This window comes from Cololabis saira, chromosome 1 (assembly GCF_033807715.1).
Source record: "Cololabis saira isolate AMF1-May2022 chromosome 1, fColSai1.1, whole genome shotgun sequence".
Taxonomy (NCBI): domain Eukaryota; kingdom Metazoa; phylum Chordata; class Actinopteri; order Beloniformes; family Belonidae; genus Cololabis; species Cololabis saira.
The window spans coordinates 14594264-14618304 of NC_084587.1; the positions used below are offsets into that span (position 1 = coordinate 14594264).

A 24041-nucleotide genomic window follows, 5' to 3' on the forward strand; every position below is an offset into this window, starting at 1 on the left:
CCATGCGTATCAGTACATGAAGACAAATATCGGGGTAACTATCTGACCAAGTAAAGGCCAGACCAGGCAGCTGACTTCATGTTTATTTAATGGCAGAAACTAAAGACAAGAAAAGAGGAGCATGAAAACTGACGTGATCCAGGGAAGTAAGAAGTCGTTAAAATTTAAAACTGACAGATGGCAACAAAATTGGCAGAAAATAAAACCAAATTGTAATTTTACAAAACTCTTCATATTTTTTTCTTTTGTTCTGTTCAGAATTTAAATCCACATCTTTAAAGTAGTACAAAAGTAAGAAAAAAGGATGTGTATTTCATTTGCAGTTTAACTAGAATTCGTTTCAATACATGAAAGAAAAAAATCATTTAAATTATGTCTGAACCGAAGAATCGATTCCAATGAAATCAACAGTCAGGCGACAACTTAGTGTTCACAGCCTTGGTACAAAAATGGATAACACAGCTCTCTAAATATAATATAAACAAATGTCTCATGTATAACTGCACACTTTCAAAAAGGCAAGAAAATAAACTAATATAACTATATAAGAGAGAAGATTTACTGTTTATTTTACAAGTGTATTCTAAAGTGACCTGGAAAAGACTTGTTAGTAACCCTAAAGGCCTTGACACACCAACCCGACTTCCCCCGCTCTCTGCCGACTGCTGTGTCGGCTCGCGTCGTCTGTGTCGGGCTCTGTCGGGCTCACTAGACACACCGCAAATACGACACCCGACGGCGAACTAGCACGTACGTTCTGCGCATGCGTGAGAGGTAATTCCCCTCCATACCAGCAGGCAGCGGTAGTCTGTATTCAGGGGCTCAAGGAGGGGGACAGCGCTTTTTTTTCAAAGCTTTATTGAGAAAACACAAGTGCAGACAAACAAAACTCTGACCAGAACAGATCTGATCAAAACAGACAAACAAAACCCTGTGTAGAATTACTGCTGGCTGAAATAAATCATTTAGGAAGATAAATGTTGGTTTAATAGATGAAATCTAACAGTTGTAGCTACGCCTGTTAAGTAATTTGCTCAGAAAATTTCAGGATTTTCTGCCTGCCGGCTCCGGAGCTGATTTATGGTTCCACGTTAAATCGACGCAGAGCCTACGGCGTAGGGTACGGCGTAGGGTACGGCGTAGGGTACGGCGTAGGGTACGGCGTAGGGTACGGCGCGCGTCGCCGCGTAACCTACGTCGTAGGTTCTGCGTTGGTGTAACGCAGAACCATAAATCAGCCTTTATTCTGGCGTGGTTTGAAAAAGACAAGCGAGTGATTATGTACATTCACTGAGTGAATATTATGAAAGTAAAATATTTATGCAAAATATTTATTTACGCAAATGACGACGAAAAGCATTCTGGGAAATTCCGGGAACAGCCAATCACAGAGTGAGTTGTTTGACTGACGGCCGACGCCGATTCAACATGTCGAATCGGCTGAAAAGCTCCCGACGGGCGCCCGACCTGTGGCGACGTGCGGGACACACCGGGGAAACTAGCCCGACAGACGAGCACCGACGCTCACCGACGGCCCGACGGCTGATTTTCGGCTTGGTGTTTCAGCCCCTTTAGAATAATCATAAATGGTTAAATTATAGTCAGGTTTTATGTGCTCATTTTAATCTTATTAATATTACAGGTATATTCATTTTCAGCACATTTTAGGGTTCAAAAGAGGTCACACGATTTTAGACATGTGAAGACTTTAAAGGTCTTTCTCCAAACAGATTCATGTCTACGTAAAATATTAAAATACACAGTAAATATTAGTACTATATATTAAAAGGATCATGGGGCTGTAGAAAACCTCCCAGGAAATGAAACAGGATATGGTGAACAAAAACCCAAGAAAAAGAAATCTAAAGACATTCATGCTGAAGTCTTGGGTCAAGGTACATCATGGTCAGATCAGCATGTTCAGATGGAAAAGGTGAGCCAGAAAGTAAGTCAAAATGAAGCTTTTAAAGAAAAGACCCCCAATGCCTACATGTGAAACATCTTTTTTTGTTTCGCTGCATCAACAAGAAGCCTTGAACCTGAGCAATGAAGTCTTCATGAATATAAAGGCATTCCAGCCAAACATACCAGCAACCCCAACTACCACCAACCCCAACAGCTACACACTTTCATTTATTTTATTATGTAAAATATTGAGTTGGATCAAAATGTAAAGGCTGAATTTGTGACATCAATGGTTATTGATATTGTATGCCATTAAGTTGTCAGTTTCAGTTTGTCTTTTTGTTTTTCTTCCCAGAAAAAGTGAGATCACCTTTTTTTCTGTGGCAGGGTCCCAACTAATAAATCCTCGCCTGTAAAAGGCTGATATTAATGCTGCTTAAATTCATGGACAACTCGCATTCCCTTATACTTGATATTCCCGACCTGCTTAACATTTCTCCTCAGGTTTCCAAAAGAAATGCACATCACGTAATTTGCCTTTTACATAACTTTTTCGGGGGGTGGGAGGTCAATTTTAAGCCTTTTAGAACAAAATTAGACAGACTAATGGAAGCATGCAAATTAAGCTCTAATAACCGTCCACTCAGTGACAGATTCTGTAGTTCATGCTCAATATTTTAAAAGCAAAAACAGGAGAAGAATGGATAAAAAAGTAAAGACAAAAAGACCCAGTCATTCAAACTGAGGAAGTTGAGAATTATAAAGAAACTCTAAACGCTGCTTTTACAGCAAGAGCCACTTAAAACAAATGTTAAAGGTGAAATTGTCGATGATACCATTGAAAACGGCTGGTTTATCTTTTAAGCTAAATGTGAATAGTACTTAAAATGGTCAGTGATTACCCATTTTACGATTTTAACCCTTTTTATGTGTTAGACCACAGCCATGTACAACAAAGAAGGGCATGAATTTGAGACAAACAACTCAAAATCCCAGTAGCCTTTGCATTTCACAGCAACATGTGAAACCCCAAAGCATTCCCATTGGCCCTGAACACCGAGAAATAACCCAGCAGTTCATGCTGACGCACTGGGTGATCGTACCGATACAACCCCTTTATATCTTGCCTTTTCTGATTGTGGCGTGTGTTGAAAGCTGCCAGTACAACCCTCTGCAACCGGTGCAAATCATCTCTCTGGCCATAACCAAAAGTTTCCCTCTAAGAATTTCTCACCATATGCACAGTAACTCAGAGTCTTGGACCAACCTGAGGAAAGGACTGATTTCTTTCTCATTTGTATACTTGATCAATTTGCTAAAGTGTCCAATTCTGTGAACATCATGCAACTAAAACTTTATTTTTTCTTGACATAATCAAAAACAGAAACATTTTTAGTTTTGAACATGTCCTCTTGCGTAACAAAAGCTTTTTCAGTCTTAAGCTTAAGTCCAAGTGTAACAGTAGCAGGAAGTGCAAATCCTAGTCCTTAGGGTTAGGGTTTGCCAGATGTGGCCTGGAATAATTGAGGTACCGTATTTTCGTGACCATTAGGCGCACATAAAAATCTTCTTTTTTTTTAAAGAATGTGCCACGCACCCAATTAAAACAGTGCGCCGTATCCATTACCTGTATTACGGTAATGTAAGGCGGACGGCCACCATGAGAACGGTAAAGGGAGGAGGGGGCGTGTGAAGCACCCGTGAGTTGCGGACGTGATAGAGACCATCCACACACGTTAAAGGGGGAAGGGGTGGGGGGTGTGTGAAGCAGAGAGCGGGTGGAAGGAGCGTTTCAACAGCCACCATTCGACTGAAAGCAGTAGCGCTGGCGGAAGGAATGAAAATTGAACATTTTCATGGAGGTCAGTCTTGGTGCTTTCGCTTCATGAAATGGTGCCAGCGCAGCAGCAGCGCCCGGCGGATTATATGGAAAATAAGGAGAGCTTCCGCTCATTCTGCAGTCGACACATCACCGACAAACGCATCCAGTCGAGCCACATCCCCAACATGGACGAGGTGCCGCTCACGTTCCACATCCCGGTGAATCACACGGTGGAGAGGACGGGGGTGCGCGTTTCCGCCGTACCCTACGCCGTAGGCTAGCGCGGTGGAGAGGACGGGGACTGTCCGGCGCGGCGGAGATCCGCACAACGGGGTATGAAAAGTCCTCATTTACTGTTGTGCTTGGCTGCCACGCTGATGGACAGAAACTGTATGGTGATTTTTAAAAGAAAAACTTTGCCTAAAGAGACTTTTCCAGCCGGAGTCATTATAAAGGCAAATGAAAAGGGCTGGATGGATGAAGAGATGATCGAGTGGCTGAGGCAGGTCTATGTGCGGCGACCCGGTGGTTTTTTTCACACATCATGCGTGGGCTAACGTGTCTGCTGGGACTGTTGTTCGGGCTTTTGCAAAAGCCGGCATTTCCGAGGCGCCGCACGGCAAAGAAAGTGACTCTGACAGCGAGGAAATTGGGACTGGCACAGCTGAATTAGCGGAGCTCTTTAATGCTGAAACAGAGGATGAGGACTTTGAAGGGTTTGAGTAATGTAAAAACTGAAATAAAATACAATCAAACTAAGTTTTGCTCCCGCTCTATTTTTAAATAAGCACACGTGTGTGCTTGTGTGTGTGTGTTTTAAATCCAAAAATTACACACAAAACTGAGGGTGCGCCTTTCCACACGGTGCGCCAAATGGTCGTGAAAATACGGTATAAATTAGTCAAAACTGTCAGTCACATATATTTGCATTATGATCTTGAAGCAGATTTTATTAACCCCTGATTCTGTCAATCATTCCTCCTACGTAGGGCTGGGCGATATGGACCAAAAGTCATATCTCGATATTTTCTAGCTAAGTGGCGATACTCGATATATATCTCAATATTTTTTCTGTGCCTTAATTGGGGTTTCCCCCAAAGCATTATAGCATAGCATCTCTGTTAGCTTCATTTTTTTCTGAGGCAAACCCTTAAAAAAACAGTCAGTTTTAATACAAAGCCTCGTGCCAAATGTCACACAGGTACCTTTGTTAACAGAGGTCTGCACAATATCAAAATGTATAAAACAAATGAAATAAAAATAAACTGCCTGCATATATAAAATAAAAATGCTTCTTGAATAAAATAAAACAAATATCCCTTTCCTGCATAACAATTAAATTAAAATACACTGTGCAAGTAACAGGCAGACTTTTCCACTGAGGTTGAAAGTTGTGCAAATAACAAAACATTTGTGCAAATCTCAAATAAAACATTCAAGTCAATTTGTCACAAAATAAGCTATATCAAAATCATTTAAAAAAAAAAAAGTAAATTTTTTTTTTTTTTAAATCGATATAAACGATACTGTCTCGTACCATATCGTGTTTGAAAATATATCGATATATATTAAAATCTCGATATATCGCCCAGCCCTACTCCTACGAGATTCATTATGCCCCCCCAGCAGGCCAGCCTGCAACATAATTTAACAATGAAACCTAAACTTGTTCCAGAGCAAGTTGGGGTATAAAACAAAAGGCGTTTCTACATAAGACCCTGTTATTATCCCTAGCCGAAGAACGCATGTTTAATGTGTGCTGCTCAGTGTAAATGCAAGGCGTGTTACTGCGTCCCTGGTTCCTGAAGCTGAGTTGAGGGGAGACGACTGTGGAGGCGTTAGGGTTGTACTAGTGAGTAATTAAGTAAGTACATTTTATTTGTATATTTGTATAGCACCTTTCACAGAGTGAAGCTCCCAAAGTGCTTCACAAGGTTAAAAACACAGGGTAGCAAGTAAAAGACCATAAAAAATAGCCTGGGAGCTGTCTCCCTTTGTTTCTTGCCTGGTCCGAGACACTGGTCCAGACCTGAGAGACCTACTGGGTACATGGGCACGAAGCAGGTCAGACACACAATCAGGTGCCTGACCGTGGAGAGCTCTGAGAGTTAAAGCTCAAACTTTGAAAACTTTGAATCCTGTATCCGACAGGAAGCCAGTGCAGCGAGGCCAGGACCGGAGTTATATGAGAACTCCTCCTAGACCTTGTCAGCAGCCTGGCTGCAGCATTTTGTATCAACTGCAGGCAACTAATGGCAGCCCTACTGAGACTTGTAAATACAGACATGCACTAGTCAAACCGTGATGACACAAATGTATGGGGAATCATCTTCTGATCAGCATGCCACCAAATAGTTCTCAGTATGCCGATATTTTCGAGTTGAAAAACGAGTGTGAACGTGTTTGTCAAAGCACACAGCTCAATAAAAAAAACAGCACCCAGGCTCATCAGGGTGGAGCGAACAATTTGAGTATAAAGATCCAGTACAATCCTACACGATCGAAACACCAGGGGCCATCAGGGGCAATTATGAGGTCCAGTTTTATTTGTGTTAAGCTGAAAGTAGCTGCAGACCTTTAAGGCTGACAAACAATTGTGCAGTACTTTTACAAAATCGGTTCAGTCAGGGGGAAAAGAATATGTATGCGACTTTGGTAAGCAACAAAACCGCTCCACATGGATAAGGTCTACAACGTTAGATAACTAATTATGTAGTGCTGGCAAGCAACCATCATCCAACATCTAGACATTGTTACCTTACTATAATTCAAGCCAACTTTAGGTTTCTAGCGTGAACCCAATTTTCAAATCTATATCATAATTCAATTATAATCAAATGTTGGAATACAACGTTGTTCCAACCTCATACTAACTTTAGGTGTCCGCTATCGCTGGCAACGATGGACCAATCAGAGAACAGGACGTAGTATGACGCTTACTTCCACCACTTTTTATTTGTGGATTCGTGGAAGACAAATTATTTAAAATCTGAGTGTATTTTTCTGTATTATTACAAGTGAAGGATATTCTGAGTTATTGTGAATGAGTTGAATAAAGTTAGACTCACAGGATTTTTTTGTTTCACTTTATATACGTTTTTTCATGCACCTGATTACCCAGTGAGCCGGGTATGAAGATGAAAATATGAAAATAGACCCGTTCATTGATATTGTGCCTAATAATGCAGTGCGCCTAATGGTCTACAAAATACGGTACACACAATCAATGGCCACTTTATTAGGTACACCTCTCCAACTGCTCGTTAACGCATATTTCTAATCAGCCAATCACATGGCAGCAACTCAATGCATTTATACATGTAGACATGGTCCATACGATCTGCTGCAGTTCAAACCAGCATCAGAATGGGGAAGAAAACTGACTTTGAATGTATGAATGAATAATGGTCTAAGTGTAGCACTTTGAGATTCATTGAATGTAAAGTGCGTTAGAAGTTGAATTCATTATTATTATTACTTTGAACGTGGATGGTTGTTGGTGCCAGACGTGCTGGTCTGAGAAAATCTGAAACTGCTGATCTACTGGTTTTCACGCACAACCATCTCTAGGGTTTACAGAGAATGGTCAGAAAAAGAGAAAATATCCAGTGAGTAGCAGTTCTGTGGGCGCAAATTCCTTGTTGATGCCAGAGGTCAGAGGAGAATGGCCAGACTGGTTCGAGCTGATAGAAAGACAACAGTAACTCAAACAACCAGTCCATCCTGCCTTGTATCAACGGTCCAGGCTGGTGGTGGTGGTTTAATGGTGCAGGGGATATTTTCCTGGCACACGTTGGGCCCATTAGAACTAGAGTTTTCCCGATCCGATCACGTGATCGGAAATCGGGGCCGATCACGTGATTGCAGACTCGATCCGGACTCGGACGTTATGAGCCGATCAGGAATCGGATATATCAGGGTTTCCGTTGTCCGGTAATTGCCGGACTTTGTCCGGTAAAATATGCCGAAGTCCGGTATTTTATAATCTCTCCGGTCAAAATGTCCGGTGAAAATACTCACTGGCGCCGACATCCGCGTGTGCGTTGATTTATGGTTCCGCGTCGCCCCCGACGCAGAGTCTACAGCGTAGGGTTCGCGGCGACGCGCACCCTACGCCAGACCCTACGGCGTAGGCTCTGCATTGGTGTGACGCAGAACCATAATTCCGGCTTAAAGTAAACAACATGCGCCCAAGTACCCGTGCATGACAGGCAGACACACACGGGGAGAAGAGACAATTTCTTTAATTTTTATTTTTTTTAAAAACTTTATCCTTATGAACGCAATTGTTATATACGGTAGTCCAACTTTCCTTATTTTAATCAGAACACTTTTTTTTTTCCTCTTCGGCGTGGAGTAGTGGGCTTGGAGCGGCAGCCATCGGTTAGTTTTTTCTTTTAGATCCGAGGCTTTGCGTAGATGGTGGCTTCCGCAACTTTCAGGCGCTTTTTCTGCGCAAGCAAGCTTTATAGATGAGGCCCCAGGACCGTTATATAATAGATCCATGCCCAGGACTGAAGCGGAGCTGCGGCGCCGACATTATGGTTCCGCGTCGCGGAAGGCTCTGCGTTGGTGTGACGCGGGACCATAAATCAACGCACACGTGGAGTAGTGGGCTCGGAGCGGAGCCATACACCGCATGCGCGCAGCAGAGCACGCCTGTTTGTTTTGAAGCTGAAGCAGCCCTATGCTAAAAAAAAAAAGAAAAAGAAAAGAAAATTTTTTTATACTGACTTAAGAATGTTCAAGCTGCCTACCTCCTATGTGCTCAGTTTACAGTACACATGTTAAAATATAATAAAAGGGTCATCCTGCATAATTTTCTTTTCTCTTCTTCATTTTTTATTGTTTTATAAAAGTATCGGATCGGGACTCGGTATCGGCAAGTCCTCAAAATCAAAGGACTCGGACTCGGACTCGGGGGCAAAAAAACCTGATCGGGACATCCCTAATTAGAACCAATTGAGCATCGTGTCAACGCCACAGCCTACCTGAGTATTGTTGCTGACCATGTCCATCCCAGTGTACCATCTTCTGATGGCTACTTCCTGCAGGATAACGCTCCATGTCATAAAGCGTGAATCATCTCAGACTGGTTTCTTGAACATGACAATGAGTTCACTGTAGTCAAATGGCTTCCACAGTCAGCAGATCTCAATCCAATAGAGCATCTTTGGGATGTGCTGGAACGGGAGATTTGCTTCACAGATGTGAATCCAACCGCAATCTGCAGCAACTAGGGGTGGGCGATATGGACCAAAAGTAATATCTCTATATTTTCTAGCTAAATGGCGATACTCGATATATATCTCAATATTTTTTCTGTGCCTTAATTGGGGTTTCCCCCAAAGCATTATAGCATAGCGTCTCTGTTAGCTTCATTTTTTTCTGAGGCAAACCCTTAAGTTTTAATACAAAGCCTCGTGTCAAATGTCACACAGGTTCCTTTATTAACAGAGATCTGCACAATATCAACATGTATAAAACAAATGAAATAAAAATAAACTGCCTTCATATATAGAATAAAAATGCTTCTTGAATAAAATAAAACAAATATCCCTTTCCTGCATAACAATTAAATTAAAATACACTGTGCAATTAATACAATGTAGACAGTAACAGGCAGACTTTTCCACTGAGGTTGACAGTTGTCCAAATAACAAAACATTTGTGCAAATCTCAAATAAAACATTCAAGTCAATTTGTCACAAAATAAGCTATATCAAAATCATAAAAAAAAAAAAATGTAAAAAAAAAAATTTTTTTTTTTTTTTTTTAAATCGATATAAACGATATTGTCTCGTACCATATCGTGTTTGAAAATATATTGATATATATTAAAATCTCGATATATCGCCCAGCCCTAGCAGCAACTATCATGCTATCATGTCAATATGGACCAAACTCTCTGAAGAATGTTCCCAGTACCTTTTTGAATCTATGCCACAAAGGATTAAGGCAGTTCTGAAGGCAAAAGGGGGTCCAGCCTGGTACTAGCAAGGCATACCTAATAAAGTGGCTGGTGAGTGTATGAAAAGAAATGCCCAGGAAATTACTTATGATTTCACTGAGGAATCTTATACAATAAAAAGAAAGATTGGACACAAATCGACCCGTGAGGCACCCCACAAGATAGGAGGGCAGACAAAGACAAATGGGCTCCAGAGAAGGTTCTGTCAGAGAGATATGAGGCAAACCAATCAAGGCCGCTCCCTGAGATGCCAACCTGGTCTCTGAGCCGGTCTGACACCATCAGCAGATCATTGGATACTCTGAGCAGAGCTGTTTCCGTCAAATGCCTCGGATGATAACCGGACTGAAATTTGTCAAAGATCATGAGAAAAAAGATGAATCCAGTAATAACAACCGTATTTGCGTAGTGACTAGGAATGGACGATATTTTACCGTTCACTATAAACCGTCAAAAAAATTCCCCACGGTAAGAATTTGTCATCACACGGTAAAAACGATAAATTCCCGTTGATGACGTTTTTGTGTAAAGCTGATTTATGGTTCGGCTTTAAATCGACGCACAACGTACAGAAAGAAAGAAAGAAAGAAAGAAAGAAAGAAAGAAAGAAAGAAAGAAAGAAAGAAAGAAAGAAAGAAAGAAAGAAAGAAAGAAAGAAAGAAAGAAAGAAAGAAAGAAAGAAAGAAAGAAAGAAAGAAAGAAAGAAAGAAAGAAAGAAAGAAAGAAAGAAAGAAAGAAAGAAAGAAAGAAAGAAAGAAAGAAAGAAAGATAGATAAATTCCCGTTGATGAGGTTTTGGTGTAACAAACATGGCGGATCTGAGTCATTCCAGTTTTGCAGTACAGGTGTAACTCATTTAATTGGTTTTTATTAATTCAATTTATTGGTGTAGTTTAGTAGCATTTACTATTCTTTTAGAGCAGTGTTTTGGGGGCTCCAAAGACTGAATGTGGTGATAGATTTATAGTTACAAAGGTGGAGTTGAATTGGTATTTTTTTTATCATCATTTTTATCGTTATTGGGATAAATGCCAGAAATGATCGTGATAAATGTTTTAGTCCATACCGCCCATCCCTAGTAGTGACTTCCCCCGAAATCGTTTTGCACAAATATGACCAGCAATCTCCCTCTGAGACTACTGCTGTTGTGTTTGTTGACTGCCAAGAATTTCTCTCTAAGGCTCTTAAGTTTGGTAATGACCAGAGTTTCGTTTCCCACAAAGTCGTCGTCTGTCGTTTTAGGGGCCAGTTGCAGATTACAGTTCTGTAATATGGTGATTTATGGCACCAAGACTCTGAGGATGAGGAGCTCACAGATATCCTCATCTTGTCATCAACAAATCCCACCCATGACCCAGCATTCAGCGTGACTTCTGTTTACGTTAGTCCTGGGTTGCAAAATTCCGGGAGTTTTCAAAGTTGGAAACTTTCCATGGGAATTAACGGGAATATATGGGAATTAACGGGAATTAACGGGAATAAATAAGAAATTTACAGAATTGAAGGTTGGCCCTTAACAGGGAACTTAAATATAGTTGGGGGAAATATATTGTAGCATAGTCTTGGCTAAAACAACCAGATTTAATGCAAGTACACTCCTCAATCACATGCATACAGCACATTGCTTACTGCAGGGCTATTGAGGCCACGCCCCCTACAGGCACTGTGCATTCCTCCATCACATGCACACAGCTTACTTTTTGATTGGGTGGGGGAGTGGGGTGAGTTAGTATTTACTCAACATTCATGTTTTTGTTGTTCATTAAAATAATTGTTCATACTAGAATAAAAACTAAAGTTCTACTCAAATAAATCTGTTGAAATGTCATGTTTTTGTATTATCTTGCATGGATATCTGCTTATGACAAAATAAATATTTACATTTATGTTTGGATATGATACAGTTTGTTTAAATTACCCCCAATTTCCAGTTAATTCCCATAAATTCCCAATAATTCCTATAATTCCCATAATTCCCATAATTCCCATAATTCCCATGGAAAGTTTCCAATTTGGAATATTTCCAAAATTCCCCAGCTTAACTTCCCATGGAAAGTTTCCGGAAAGTTTCCGGAAAGTTTCCGGAAATTTACCGGAAATTTTCCACCCCTTTGCAACCCTAGTCCTGACCCACGAATAAATGTATCCTCTGAGAAAAGTGACTGGTGGGACACACTAGATTTCGGTGTTTAATGCGGGGTATCCTCTGATCTAAATGGGGCTAACACCAGCCAACAAAAAAGGAGATGGCGTCTTTCATAATAAGGATATAACCTCATATTTCTATATACACCGTTTATACATGTGGAGTTAATTTAGTAAAAGTGTTGTCGCTTGACTGCATGGCAGGCTCTGAGAGAAACTCCTGAAAGTCAGATTCTGTGTAGGACGTCTTTCTTATGTCTCCCAAATGTTTGTGTATGCAAATATAATAACAGGCTGAAAAAACCAAGTTATCCAATTCAAGATTCTGAATAGGGTCTACTGGACACCCTCTAAATTACATAGGGTTAAGCTGAGGGACAGCCCTCTTTGTTGGAGATGCCGGGTGACAGAGGGCACTCTGCTGCACATGCAGAAATTTTGGATAGAAATTAGCACTCAAATTGAACATATTGTAAACTACAAAATCCCCTTCTCCCCAAATCTAATTATCTTGGGTGACTCTTCATCTCTCCATGGCGTCTGCCCTTCAGATGCGGAGTGGATCCAGACAGTCCTTATGCTGGGGCGCAAACTAATCATGTGTGAATGGAAGGCCTCGGAGGCTCCCTCTGTCAGTCTCTGGTCTAGCCAGATCGGTCACTTGGCAGCTTTGGAAAAGCTGACGTTCAGACTTATGAACAATGTAGACCTATATATGTCTAAATGGAATAAGTGGATAACCTATATTGAGAGATTAGACAGAAGTACAATTCATACATAACCTTGTGTACCATTGCCATATATGTTAACCATCTCAATTTTATTTATTTTATCTATTTTTTATTATTATCTTTTTCTTTTTTTTTTATCTGTTTTACTTTTATTTATTTATTTTTTTTTGTTTGTTTTCACATATTCCTAACTCAATTATAATCTTTCTTCATTCTATCTTTCATTGGATTTAGAATTGAGCTGATGTAATTTCCTAAGGGGTTGCTCTTTCTGTTGTTCTGTAGTGTGATGTTGTTCCTTGCTGTTTGTCTTGATGAAAAATGATAATAAAACTATGAATCTCAAAAAAAAAAATAACAGGCTGAAAAATCATTGAAACTGCAATTCAATGGCAAAGACGTACCATTAAGTGTGAAGTAGACTCAAACTAATAAAAATGACTAAACAAGATTACTAGAAGTTACTCAACACAAGAACATGTTTTTACAGTAATCAGAAGCATGTCTGCAGTGGGAGGACACGGGGCAGGAGGTTGAAGTAGGAGATGCTCATTATCTCACTGTGAAAGATAACATGTTTCACTCAACAACTAAGTCCACTGCTGCACCGTGATGCACTGTAACAAACCGGAAAGTGACTCAAACTGCTGTGTTACAGTGTGTGTGATGAGGCAGGAAAATCTTATAATTTTCATTTATACTTGCTTACTTCTGATTACCAACTGTATGTATTCAACTGTATATAGTCTGTTAATATCTTGGACGAACACTTTTCTGTTGAAGACGCTCACAGCAGGATGTTTTTTGCTCAGATTAACTCGGACTTTATTGAGAAATCTTGTCAGACGACAGACGAATTTCCCCTCAGGGAGAGTAAAGGTCTGAACTGAACTGTATATAATAAAATTTGACAGATTAGTCAACTTCATAATAGATCAATGCTGCAGACCCATTTCAGTCACCATTTACTCAGTGGGCTGTTGAGTAACAGAAAATTAAAAATGAGACATGTATAGTGAAATGAGAGCAGTAATTGCGTGGCATAAAACTACAGTATAAGAGGGCAGATATATGAATGATAATATACTATTATGGTGGTCCTTGGTGGGGCTCCTGGTGTGGATAGAGCCCCAATATATCATTCCTCACCTCAGCATCAAGCCAGGTATTTATTTATTTATGATGTTCATGATTACGTTTTATAATGTGGGATGGGGGTTAATATGTGTGCTGTGTAGGCATGGGACGATATGAAAATTTCATATCACGGTATTAGTGGACAAAAATATTACGATATTATCACGATATTAGCGTGACGCTTATAAAATTCTTAAAATGCAAGGAAAAACACTAACCGTGGATCCACTGGTTCCTTCAGAACATTTATTCTCAAATCATTCTCAACACAGTGACACTTGAGGTAGAGAACAAATAGTGTACTGTAAATGTTATGCATTACAAAGTGTAAACTATAGTACCGGTACCGGTACCGGTACTTATTTGAACTTTCTTTTTTTGTAAGAAAATACTTCCCTGAGAGTCGAAAGAAATAAGTGACAAATAGAAATAAAGTGACAAAGTAGAGCCAAATGCACACGGATTGTATTACTCTCTGAAACTTTAACAGTGGCTGGCTGCCTGCTACTTAGTACGGCTCTCTGGAAAAATAATAAAATAAAGGCACTGCTCTGTAGTATACAAAACAAAAGCTGCATGGCCAACACAAAGATTGAGTGAAAATAAAGTGCCACAGTAGTCAAATGCACACGGATTGTACTACTCTCTGAAAAAATATTGAATAAATAATAATAATAAATAATATTAATAAAATACATGAAAAAAAATAACACTGGCTTCTACCTGGCTGGTAGACTTGTGTGACCTTTGGCCTAGAGAGTGAGATGTGAAACCATAGCTCTTTCAGAGATTGAAGTGCAAAAATGTCAGCATGTTCACTTTTTCTGGCTTAAGTTTTGTTCTTTGAGGCGTAACAATGTGTCCACTGGCACTGAAGACACGTTCCGAAGGAACACTAGTGGCAGGTATGCAGAAAAGCCGGTCTGGGCCGGATATGCAACCGGGCGAGTGAATTAACACTTTCTTCCAAAAAAAAAAATCGTTTTTGGCGATAATTACAGTACCCCACGATAACGTTATCGCGGCCGTTTTTTATCGCGATATACGATAATATCGTATATCGCCCCATGCCTAGTGCTGTGGGGGTATTAATGTGAGGATGTGTGTGAAAATGATCAGATGTATGTATTTAACCATGAATGTGTGCGTTTTTCTATGTTAAATCTTGATTTTATTATTAGTATTACTATATTAGTATTAGTATTGTTAAATGATTGAGTCGAAATCCAGTGGTCTGCGTTCATATCCCCTAACTGCAGGCTCTTAGACTTCTTGTTAAGTCTTTTCGTTCATATTCAAAGTGGAGTCTGTAGTTTATAGGTCACTTATTATTACTAAGTGCTATATAAATAAAGTTTGATTTGATTATCAATATTGGCCATGCTTGCAAACTCTTGTAGCTTTCTGTTTGGAATGAAAATGTCAATCGCCTGAATCGTGAATCAAAGAGCACTTTGCAATAACGGATCTTTGGTGGAGTCTTTTAGCCGTCAAAATCAAGATATGATCATCGATTCATTTCCGTTACATAGTGAACTGAAAACAATTGCTCTTCAATTAACATGAATGACATTTTGATTGAAACAGCACATCTCACCAAAAAGCCACACGAGTTTACAGGCATATACACGTAGATACTCATTTGTACTATGATTTCTAGTTTGTCTTTCATTACTTGTATGCAACTACTTTAAGCACGTACAAAGCAAACTTGGTCTTTTATCATGACAGCCTTTTGAAGCGAGGAAAAGCATGAATACAGGTTCTTTCTTTGTTGAGAAGTGGCTCTAATCAAAAGTGTGCAAAGCTAGAGTGTTAGCTCTGATATGGCTGTTAGAGTTTGACAATACCGCCGTTACTGCTGTTGTATTGCTGTCTAAAAAGAAAAAAAATTCTAAAATCGTATCTTTTGCACTGAAATATTTTGATTGCAGAAAACTACATATATTTGCATTATATAAAATATCAAAAGAGGAACTAAATTATGAGAAGCTGAATGTTACTTTTGTGTTCTTTTAGAAAGAATGTGCACTTGCAGGAATCCAGAGTGACAAGCACAGATAGATGATGCAGAAGGGACTATAACGATGTGGATAACGAGACTTGTAAATGAACGGTTCTAAAATAATGACTTGTTCTGGTTGACCTTTGGGCAATTATTTAAAGCCCTTGTCCAAGTGAACTTACACGATTGTTTTCTGCTGCCCACAGAAGGAGCTCCTTTGGTGCGTCTTTGAGCGCGTCCTCCTTTTCTAAATACCACTCCTCACTGCGCTCCCCCTCATCCGTCTCCGTGTCATCGTCTTTGCTCCCAGTCCACACACTGCTGCCCCCCCGAGGGATCAGGTGTCCATGTGTGTCAAGAAGTTCAAGCTGGTTGAAATCTTCTGGAAACTCCATCCTTGGCCACTTTTGTTTGTCAGAAGGTTCTAGGATAGTCAAAGAGAATTACACAGATAAGACTGAGATGAAACAACTAGAATCAGACAAATAGTTTGTAAAATTGTTGCACCAATGAGACAAATACATCAAAGAATATTAACATTCATGACTTGAGCTGCCCCCAGTCTGAATATGATACAACTCCCTGTGATCAGCTGTGCTTGTTAGTATTCTCCATCTGGTTTTCCAAGTATGTAAAATATTCACACACTGTCCCTGAGACATAGAAGTGCCTCAGGTTGACTTTGATTGAGCTGTCATTTCTAACATCAGATGAGTGCTCATATAAGATCTGGGTTGGCAACACTGTCCCCACTGGTGCCGCTTTTAAATGCAGACCTTTTTCCCCAAAATAAGTAACGCACAGAGAATTGTGAAAAAACTCAACATCCCTGAGAATAACTACGAGTACGGCAACAACGTCAGAAGGTGTAGGTATGAATATCCAACCACTGCCAGTTTCATGGCAAGAGTTTTTGATTGGTGTAATTGAAAGGTATAGATCAGGGGGGCCAACGTGGTATCCGCAGGCACCACGAGTTGCCCTCAGGCTTTGCTCTTAACATAGCAGTGGTCAATTTCTAAAATGTATTTTGCTAATTTTTTAAAATCTCATTTGCATTTATGTAGATTTAAAATATGCCAGTGTTGAATAAAGACAGGAAATAACATGAAAAATAAAATTTTATGTAGGCCTACAAGTTTATATATAGGCCGCTTATATATGAACTTATGAACCTTTTCAGGTCAAATGTCAAAACTGCGCAAAACTCATTGTTGAGACATGCTTGCGGGTGGAGCTACGATGGAGAGCTAAGTGCGGTTTTTTTATCCCCAAAACATTGCAGAAAAGAGAGAAAAAAAACAACAACATAATTTTCACATTGACAATTTTTTATTTTTTTTACATAACTGATCATTTCTGCAGACGTGGGACAGTTTATAATTTACTAAAAGTGTTACAGTGTTTGAGTTTGGTATAAGTGGGACTTTATTTGAAGATGTTAATGATTTGCTACTAAAATTAAAAATTGAGCAAAATTAAATGGATTAAGAATTAAAAAAAGTTTTAAAACCGAAATAGGTTTCCCACTATTTGTTATAATATTATTTGATAATTATTTTGAGGAAATGTTGAGCAAGCAAGTAGCCCTTTGTATTGTTCAGTATCCTTGAAGGTAGAGCAATATGACCTCAAATCAATATCACGATAAATTGGGCAGTTTTACCTCGATAATGATACATTTTCGTTACTTTCATGAAGCTTTTAAACCCTCTTCGTGCTGTATTCATTATTACTATTAGTATTATTATTCACAGCAGCAGCATACTCATTCTGCTCCAAGCAAAAAAAAAAAAAAAAAATTTAGCCCCAAATTGGCCCCCTGAACGGTGGTGGTTTGTGTGTCCCCGTTTGTGTGTGTTTAAGAGTTATGTGTGTTGTAACGCTTGAAGCTGAAACTCAGACCCGGTGTTCTGCCAATTTCTGCTGCTTTGCCAAAAAATGCTACCTAATGGTTTTCTACCTTTGTAGAGCTACAATTTTACTGTTTTACTCCCTACACCACTTCCTTGTATCTTGCCAGGCCGTCATTGTAAATAAGAATGTTCTTAATGACCAGCGTGGTTAATTAAAGGCGAATGACTGAATGAATATCAAATAAAACGATAGAATTGTTTTTTTTCTCTCTTTATCGGATCTTTTTCACAAAGTGTAATGCAATTCATGTCATGGGTAGTGTATTTTGAAGGATTAAATACTCAACATCCCATATTATCAATTTTACATCGTGCAAGAAATCATGGACGTGCCAATCAAACTTTAAAAATCCACTGTGCGCATGCGCAGAACCACAAAGTAGCATTTTCTGGCAGGTAGCACAGATTGGCAGAACACCGGCAACAAAAAAGAAAATCTATTTTCTGATTGGCTGATTGGTTGGTAGCTCGAGACAGCTGCTCTGAGTTGAGAGCTCAGCGCACAGTAGCACACCTCGACTCGTTTGCTGGAATTACTGTGCGGTAAAGTTAATTTCTCAGTCTGAGAAATGCCACGTGTGGCGTGATAGCTTGTGAAGTTGTTGAAACGCTCGAGTTTCACTCTCTGCGTAAGACTTGAGAGCCCTGGTATTTTGTCTGCAGCTATGTCAGCCACTTCTTAGTTTGAACAATTTTCTTGGGTTTCCCTTCTCTTTCAGACTGGATGGGTGGAGTCACGTGATTACACAGACGCTGTACATCGTCTTAAAGGAGAATTAAAATAGCCTATAAGCACACTGTCAAAACAGACGTTCATTTTCTTTTTCTTTTTTTTTTAATCAACACCGAATTTACCAACATCGGAAAATTGACGTCAGTTATTGCAGTGAATGTCGATAACGGTACATTTTCGGTTTATCGCCCAGGCCTACTTGAAGGAGCTCTCAGTTTCGGAAAGGCTGGTGACACCTGGTATAGGTGCACCAATCAGGTGATCAAAACAGCTGATATGTCTCATTGGCCCTGACTAGTATGGGCCAGTATTGGTTGCTTTCACTGTATTTTAAGCTTGGAATACAAAAAAAAACCCATTTCCCCAATCAGTGAGTCTACCATAACTGGGTTACTTTGACTGTAAAGTTGTCTGTAATAAGACCAAAGAAAATCAGGAATGGCCAAAATATATATAAATCGGCAGCCCAAGACTTTAAGAAAACTACAAATGTTCTGACCATGATACAAGCATCAGAAAAACTCAGATTCTTCCCAAAAAGAAAAAAGGGAATTAGGGTCTGAAAGTAGCTAAATCTGTTATCACCATCCATTACATGTAATTGAAAATTACATCTAATGGATATAATTTTGTTCATTGCTCTAAGAAACAGCACAGAAAATCATTTTGAGTCAGCAGGGGGGTATGCAGAGGCACATGAGCTGTTGGGCTGAGCTAACCATCTACAATGAGCATAATGTTGGAAAATATGCTGTTGTTTTAGTCTGAACTGCTCATTATATGCAAGGTTGTGGTTTCCAGATGCTGCAGAAATGCTGCTAAACTAACTCCCTGTGGAAAGATTGATTAGTCGAGAGGGAACGGAGAGTCAATTAAGTCAAACGGTACGACAGGAGGGATTAAAACAGCAAACTCTGAAGGTAGTTAAGCATAAACTAAATGCCCCAAAGAAAGTCAGAAAACCAGTCGCAAGCAAAACTGTGGAGGTCATTGTCCAGATCCGGTTCTGTTGCTGACAATGTTGAATTTTACTGCTTATATTGAACATTTGGGGCAGTGGTAAAATTGGCCAGATAAGAAATACATCAGTCAAACCACTCTTCCTAAACTTGATATATTTTATCATGCAGACAATCTGCTTTACAACAGACATCTGAACTTCTGACATGACGTCTAACTCGTATCACATCTGCCAGCTAAGTGCCTGCTCTAAGACTCCTTGCACACCTTTGGCTTAGTTTCAATTAACTAAAGGTTTAGTTTCAATTAACTAAAGGTTTAGTTTCAATTACAGTAAATGAAAAAGAAATGATTTGTAAACTTATAAAAGATGGAGGAAAAAAAATCTAAACTTTTAGTTATTTCTGTTTCAGCTTTTTCTTACTGAAATGGGAAATCTTTGGGTTATTTTTTTCCAGAATAAGATAAGCCTTTTCACTCTGGGGAACTGATTATTTTGTATCGTTTCAATATATTTAATAGATCATTCAGAAAATCAATGCAATGTCAGAAGCAGTTCTTTGCTTTTAAAATGTTCTACTTTTATTTTGCTAAATGTATTGTTACTCGGTCTGCCACTTGTGTCTGTAAAATATTAAAAACTCTGTAAATATTAAGTGAAATACCAAATTAAATCCAGTCAGACTGGAGGAGAGTTGGGGTCAAGTGTAACTTTTCTGTCATGGACGACAAAGCAGCAGGACAAATAAAGATGCTCTCTTTTGACAGAAACCTTTAACAAATAACCAGAGGTGTCAAGTAACGAAGTAAAAATACTTCGTTACCTTACTTAAGTAGAAATTTTGGTTATCTATACTTCACTGGAGTAATTATTTTTCAGACGCCTTTTTACTTTTACTCCTTACATTTTCACGCAATTATCTGTAATTTTTACTCCTTACATTTTAAAAACAGCCTCGTTACTCTATTTCATTTTGGCCTTTAAAAAAAAACTACCCAGTTAAATTGGATAGAGTGAATTTGGTTGTGGTTGTTTCAGATGTTCTTGTCCAGTTTTGTTCTTACATCCGTTGCCCTCAGATTCCTGCAACTAAACTTGGATGTATATTCCAATAAAGGTTAGGATAAATGATAACATGCCTCTGAAGTTTGACTTTTTGCACAATTACAATACTTATAGGCAACTAGTCATCATATCTCCTGCTCTCTGAAACACATGTTAATGCTCAATAGTACACATATATGGATCTTTAATATATTTGCATTATACTAAGATGCATTCATTTTCAATGGCTTTTGTCCTTAATGGCTTTTTTCCCCCTTACATTACTTTTACTTTTATACTTTAAGTAGTTTTGAAACCAGTACTTTTATGCTTTTACTTGAGTAAAAAACTTGAGTTGATACTTCAACTTCTACAGGAGTATTTTTAAACTCTAGTATCTATACTTCTACCTGAGTAATGAATGTGAATACTTTGGACACCTCTGAAAATAACTACATTTCTAACAAAACATGTAGCCATGTGAATGTGTCTCCACTGTTCCTGCTCTAAAACAACCATCCCCGTATAATTACATTATTTTTCGTTGCACAGCTTATTCTCAAGTCTCTAATATCACTCAATATCATTCATTTACACTTTTCTTCAAACGGATGAAATAGCATCAGTTTAAAATTAATAAAAGGTTGATGCAGGTGTGTACTTAGTAAGCACAGAGAGCTAGAGACATGCCGAATAAATATCATAAATACTTTATAACTTACGGTTTTCACACCGCGAACTGTTGGAGACTATTGAAACCAGAAGTCCATGTAGTCCGACACGTAACAAGGGAACACTTACTTCGGTTAAGGTGAAGAAATTGCTGATAATCTCGAGTAGACTGATGTTTTCTTCACGCCAGGAGGAGGCTATCGGAGTTGTTGACATCAGGTCATTTCAATTTTCGATACACCCCCTTGATTGAAGAGAGGACGTATGGGATATGTAGTTGCTAAAGCCTATGAGATTACGGTAGCTTGAGTTTAAAAAACAACATTACCCAGAAGCACTTGCGCCAGTGTTCTTCTTCGTTGAGCTTAATTTAGGTCCCTATTTCTATCTGTAGCATTTTTGATACAGAATTCCAGTCTAGAAGTAACAAAACCACGATTATGATTGATTTACTTTAGTTTGAATATATTTAAAAGGAAAAGATTTTACTTTTTTCTTGCAACATTTATCCGGACAGCGGCTGTTATTTCCCGGCTGGCAAAAATGAAGTGATGCAGGAACTGCTGAAATGTGTTACTCATGCTTGGATCCCAAATTGAGCCAATTCTCCACTGACCAGACACCAATATTTCAATATCTGGGTTGAAACAAATGCAGAAATATGCCAAGTTAAATTTTCTAGACCTACCAGCGGAGGCTGAGAAAAAAAGAAAGAAGAAAAGTGTCATTTTGTGTAAAAATGTCAGGGATACTATACTCACTAATTGTGATAAAACATTAGTTTTTTCTGGTTCAGTTCAATTCAGTTCAATCCAATTTGATTTATATGGCACATAATACAGTACAAATGCTTTCCAGAGACCCAGAGCATGATCCTTGAGAATTTATTGAATACAATTCTGTTGAATTTGAACATAAATTAATACATCAAGAAGCAAATTTTAATCAAGTATGATTTTTTTTTTTAAACCCAGAGGGAAATTATTTTAAAACCTTCCTGTTCTCATATTTATCGTAACAAATGTTTTTAAAAAAAATGCAAGAATGGACAGCAAAATCCATTTAAGCAGCACGGTAAGAAAGTTTCATCGAAAAAATGGGGAAAAAGAAAATAATCAGCTTTTCCATGGAAATAAGTTCAGAAGAGAATCTTAAAATGATACAAAGACAGACAGGCTGACCATAAAACTTACAATGGGATGCTGCCAATCTAGAACATATACAGTACCGTACAAAAAAGTGTTGTAAGGAACCTTTATTCTTTTTTAATAATATAATAAGACAACAGTATATTCAGAAAAACAGACCCCACATGCATTAGTCAAGTCAGTACAGTACAAATGAGCTTTGACAAGGCTGTACTATACAAGTTTTAAATTACATTAGATAGATAGATAGATAGATAGATAGATAGATAGATAGATAGATAGATAGATAGATAGATAGATAGATAGATAGATAGATAGATAGATAGATAGATAGATAGATAGATAGATAGATAGATAGATAGATATTCCTTTATTCATCCCTCAGTGGGGAAATTCATGTTGAGCAGCAGCAGTACACAAAATACACACATTCATACACATACAGAGAAAAAGGGTAAAAAATATATAATTAAAAAACACATACAGTATAGTATATACAGAAGAAGAAGAAAAATAGTGCAGTATGAGATATTATAAATAAAGTGCAAAAACAGGTAGGATATGTATGAATGGAGTACAGTGTAATTGTGCTGAATGAGGGATGGGGATGGTATTGCACATGAAAAGTGTAATAAATAAATGACTGATGTAAAAATAGAAAGATATTGCACATCTTTGTTATTATTGTCTGTTTCCTACTGAGAGGAGGCCTGGTTGTCTGATGGCAACAGGGAGGAAGGACCTGCGATGCCTTTCAGTGATGCATCACGGGTGACTAAGCCGGCCGCTGATGGAGCTCTCCAGGACCCTGACAGTCTCATGAAAGGGATGGGAGACATTGTCCATGATGGATGAGAGCTTAGTCACCATCCTCCTCTCCCCCACCACCTCCACAGGATGGAGACTGCAGCCCAGGACAGAGCCGGCTTTCCTCACCACTTTGTCCAGTCTCTTCCTCTCTGCTGCAGTGATGCTGCTGCTCCAGCAGACCACACCATAAAAGATGGCCAACGCCACCACAGAGTCATAGAAGGTCCTCAGAAGGCCGTCCCTCACTCCAAAGGACCTCTGCTTTGGCCTTTCTTCTTTGTGTGTTTGTCTGAAGCCCCTTTCACACAGAGATTCCGCAATATTGGTGTAAAGAAGTCCTGCCAATACGCCGCCTTTGTTGGTTCACACAGAACCATACAACGCCGGCATAACGCCGCTCCCGTCTGTAAATTCACACAGCATGCCGGCGTTCCGCAATCAGAGGCGTGACGACAGCGTCAGCGCTGGCCCCGGCTGGCCCCGGCATGCCGGCTGTGTCATTCACACAGACCCCGTTTCGGCTCTGTGACTACCTCCGCTGCCGGCTTATTGGTGGGGCCACTTGGCCCCCCCATTCCGCCTCCGTGACTTTCACACAGAACAGCGAGGCGGCTTAAAGGCGCAACGTTCCCGCCTCGAACTGGCTGTGTGAAAGGGGCTTGAGTGTTTATGGTCCAGTCCAGTTTTTGTTCAGGTGAACACCCATGTACTTGTAAGAGTCCACTATCTCTATGTCCGTTGCCTGGATGTTCACTGGCGAGGGGGGGACTTTGCGCCGGCGGAAGTCTGCCACCAGCTCCTTCGTTTTCCCAGCATTAATCTGGAGGCGGTTTTGCTGGCACCAGTCCGCAAATCTGCGGTTCATTTCTCGATACTCCCTCTCGTCTCCGTTGTTGATGAGACCGACGCTGGCGGAGTCATCTGAGAACATCTGGAGGTGACAGTTTGTTGTGTGGTGGGTGAAGTCGTCCGTCTACACCAGCCTTTCTCAACCGGGGTGTCGCGGCACCCTGGGGTGTCGTCTGACTGCTTCAGGGGTGTC

At 39.5% G+C, this 24041-nt stretch overlaps 1 protein-coding gene across 2 annotated transcripts in view; it reads right to left on the reverse strand.

Annotated features, from left to right (window-relative positions):
- The window catches only part of ankrd49 (ankyrin repeat domain 49), a 51645-nt gene extending 30368 nt beyond the window's left edge, over positions 1-21277 (reverse strand). Inside the window, exons 1-2 of one of the 2 annotated variants that reach the window (XM_061730045.1) lie at positions 21092-21216; positions 15898-16139 (exon numbers count right to left, since the gene is read on the reverse strand). In XM_061730045.1, coding sequence (XP_061586029.1) covers positions 15898-16110 — 213 coding nt within the window. In that variant the 5' untranslated portion in view covers positions 16111-16139; positions 21092-21216. Of the gene's footprint in view, positions 1-15897; positions 16140-21091 lie in introns of both variants that reach the window. The other variant, XM_061730039.1, reaches the window with a different exon arrangement.
- Between the last annotated feature and the right edge of the window lie 2764 nt (positions 21278-24041).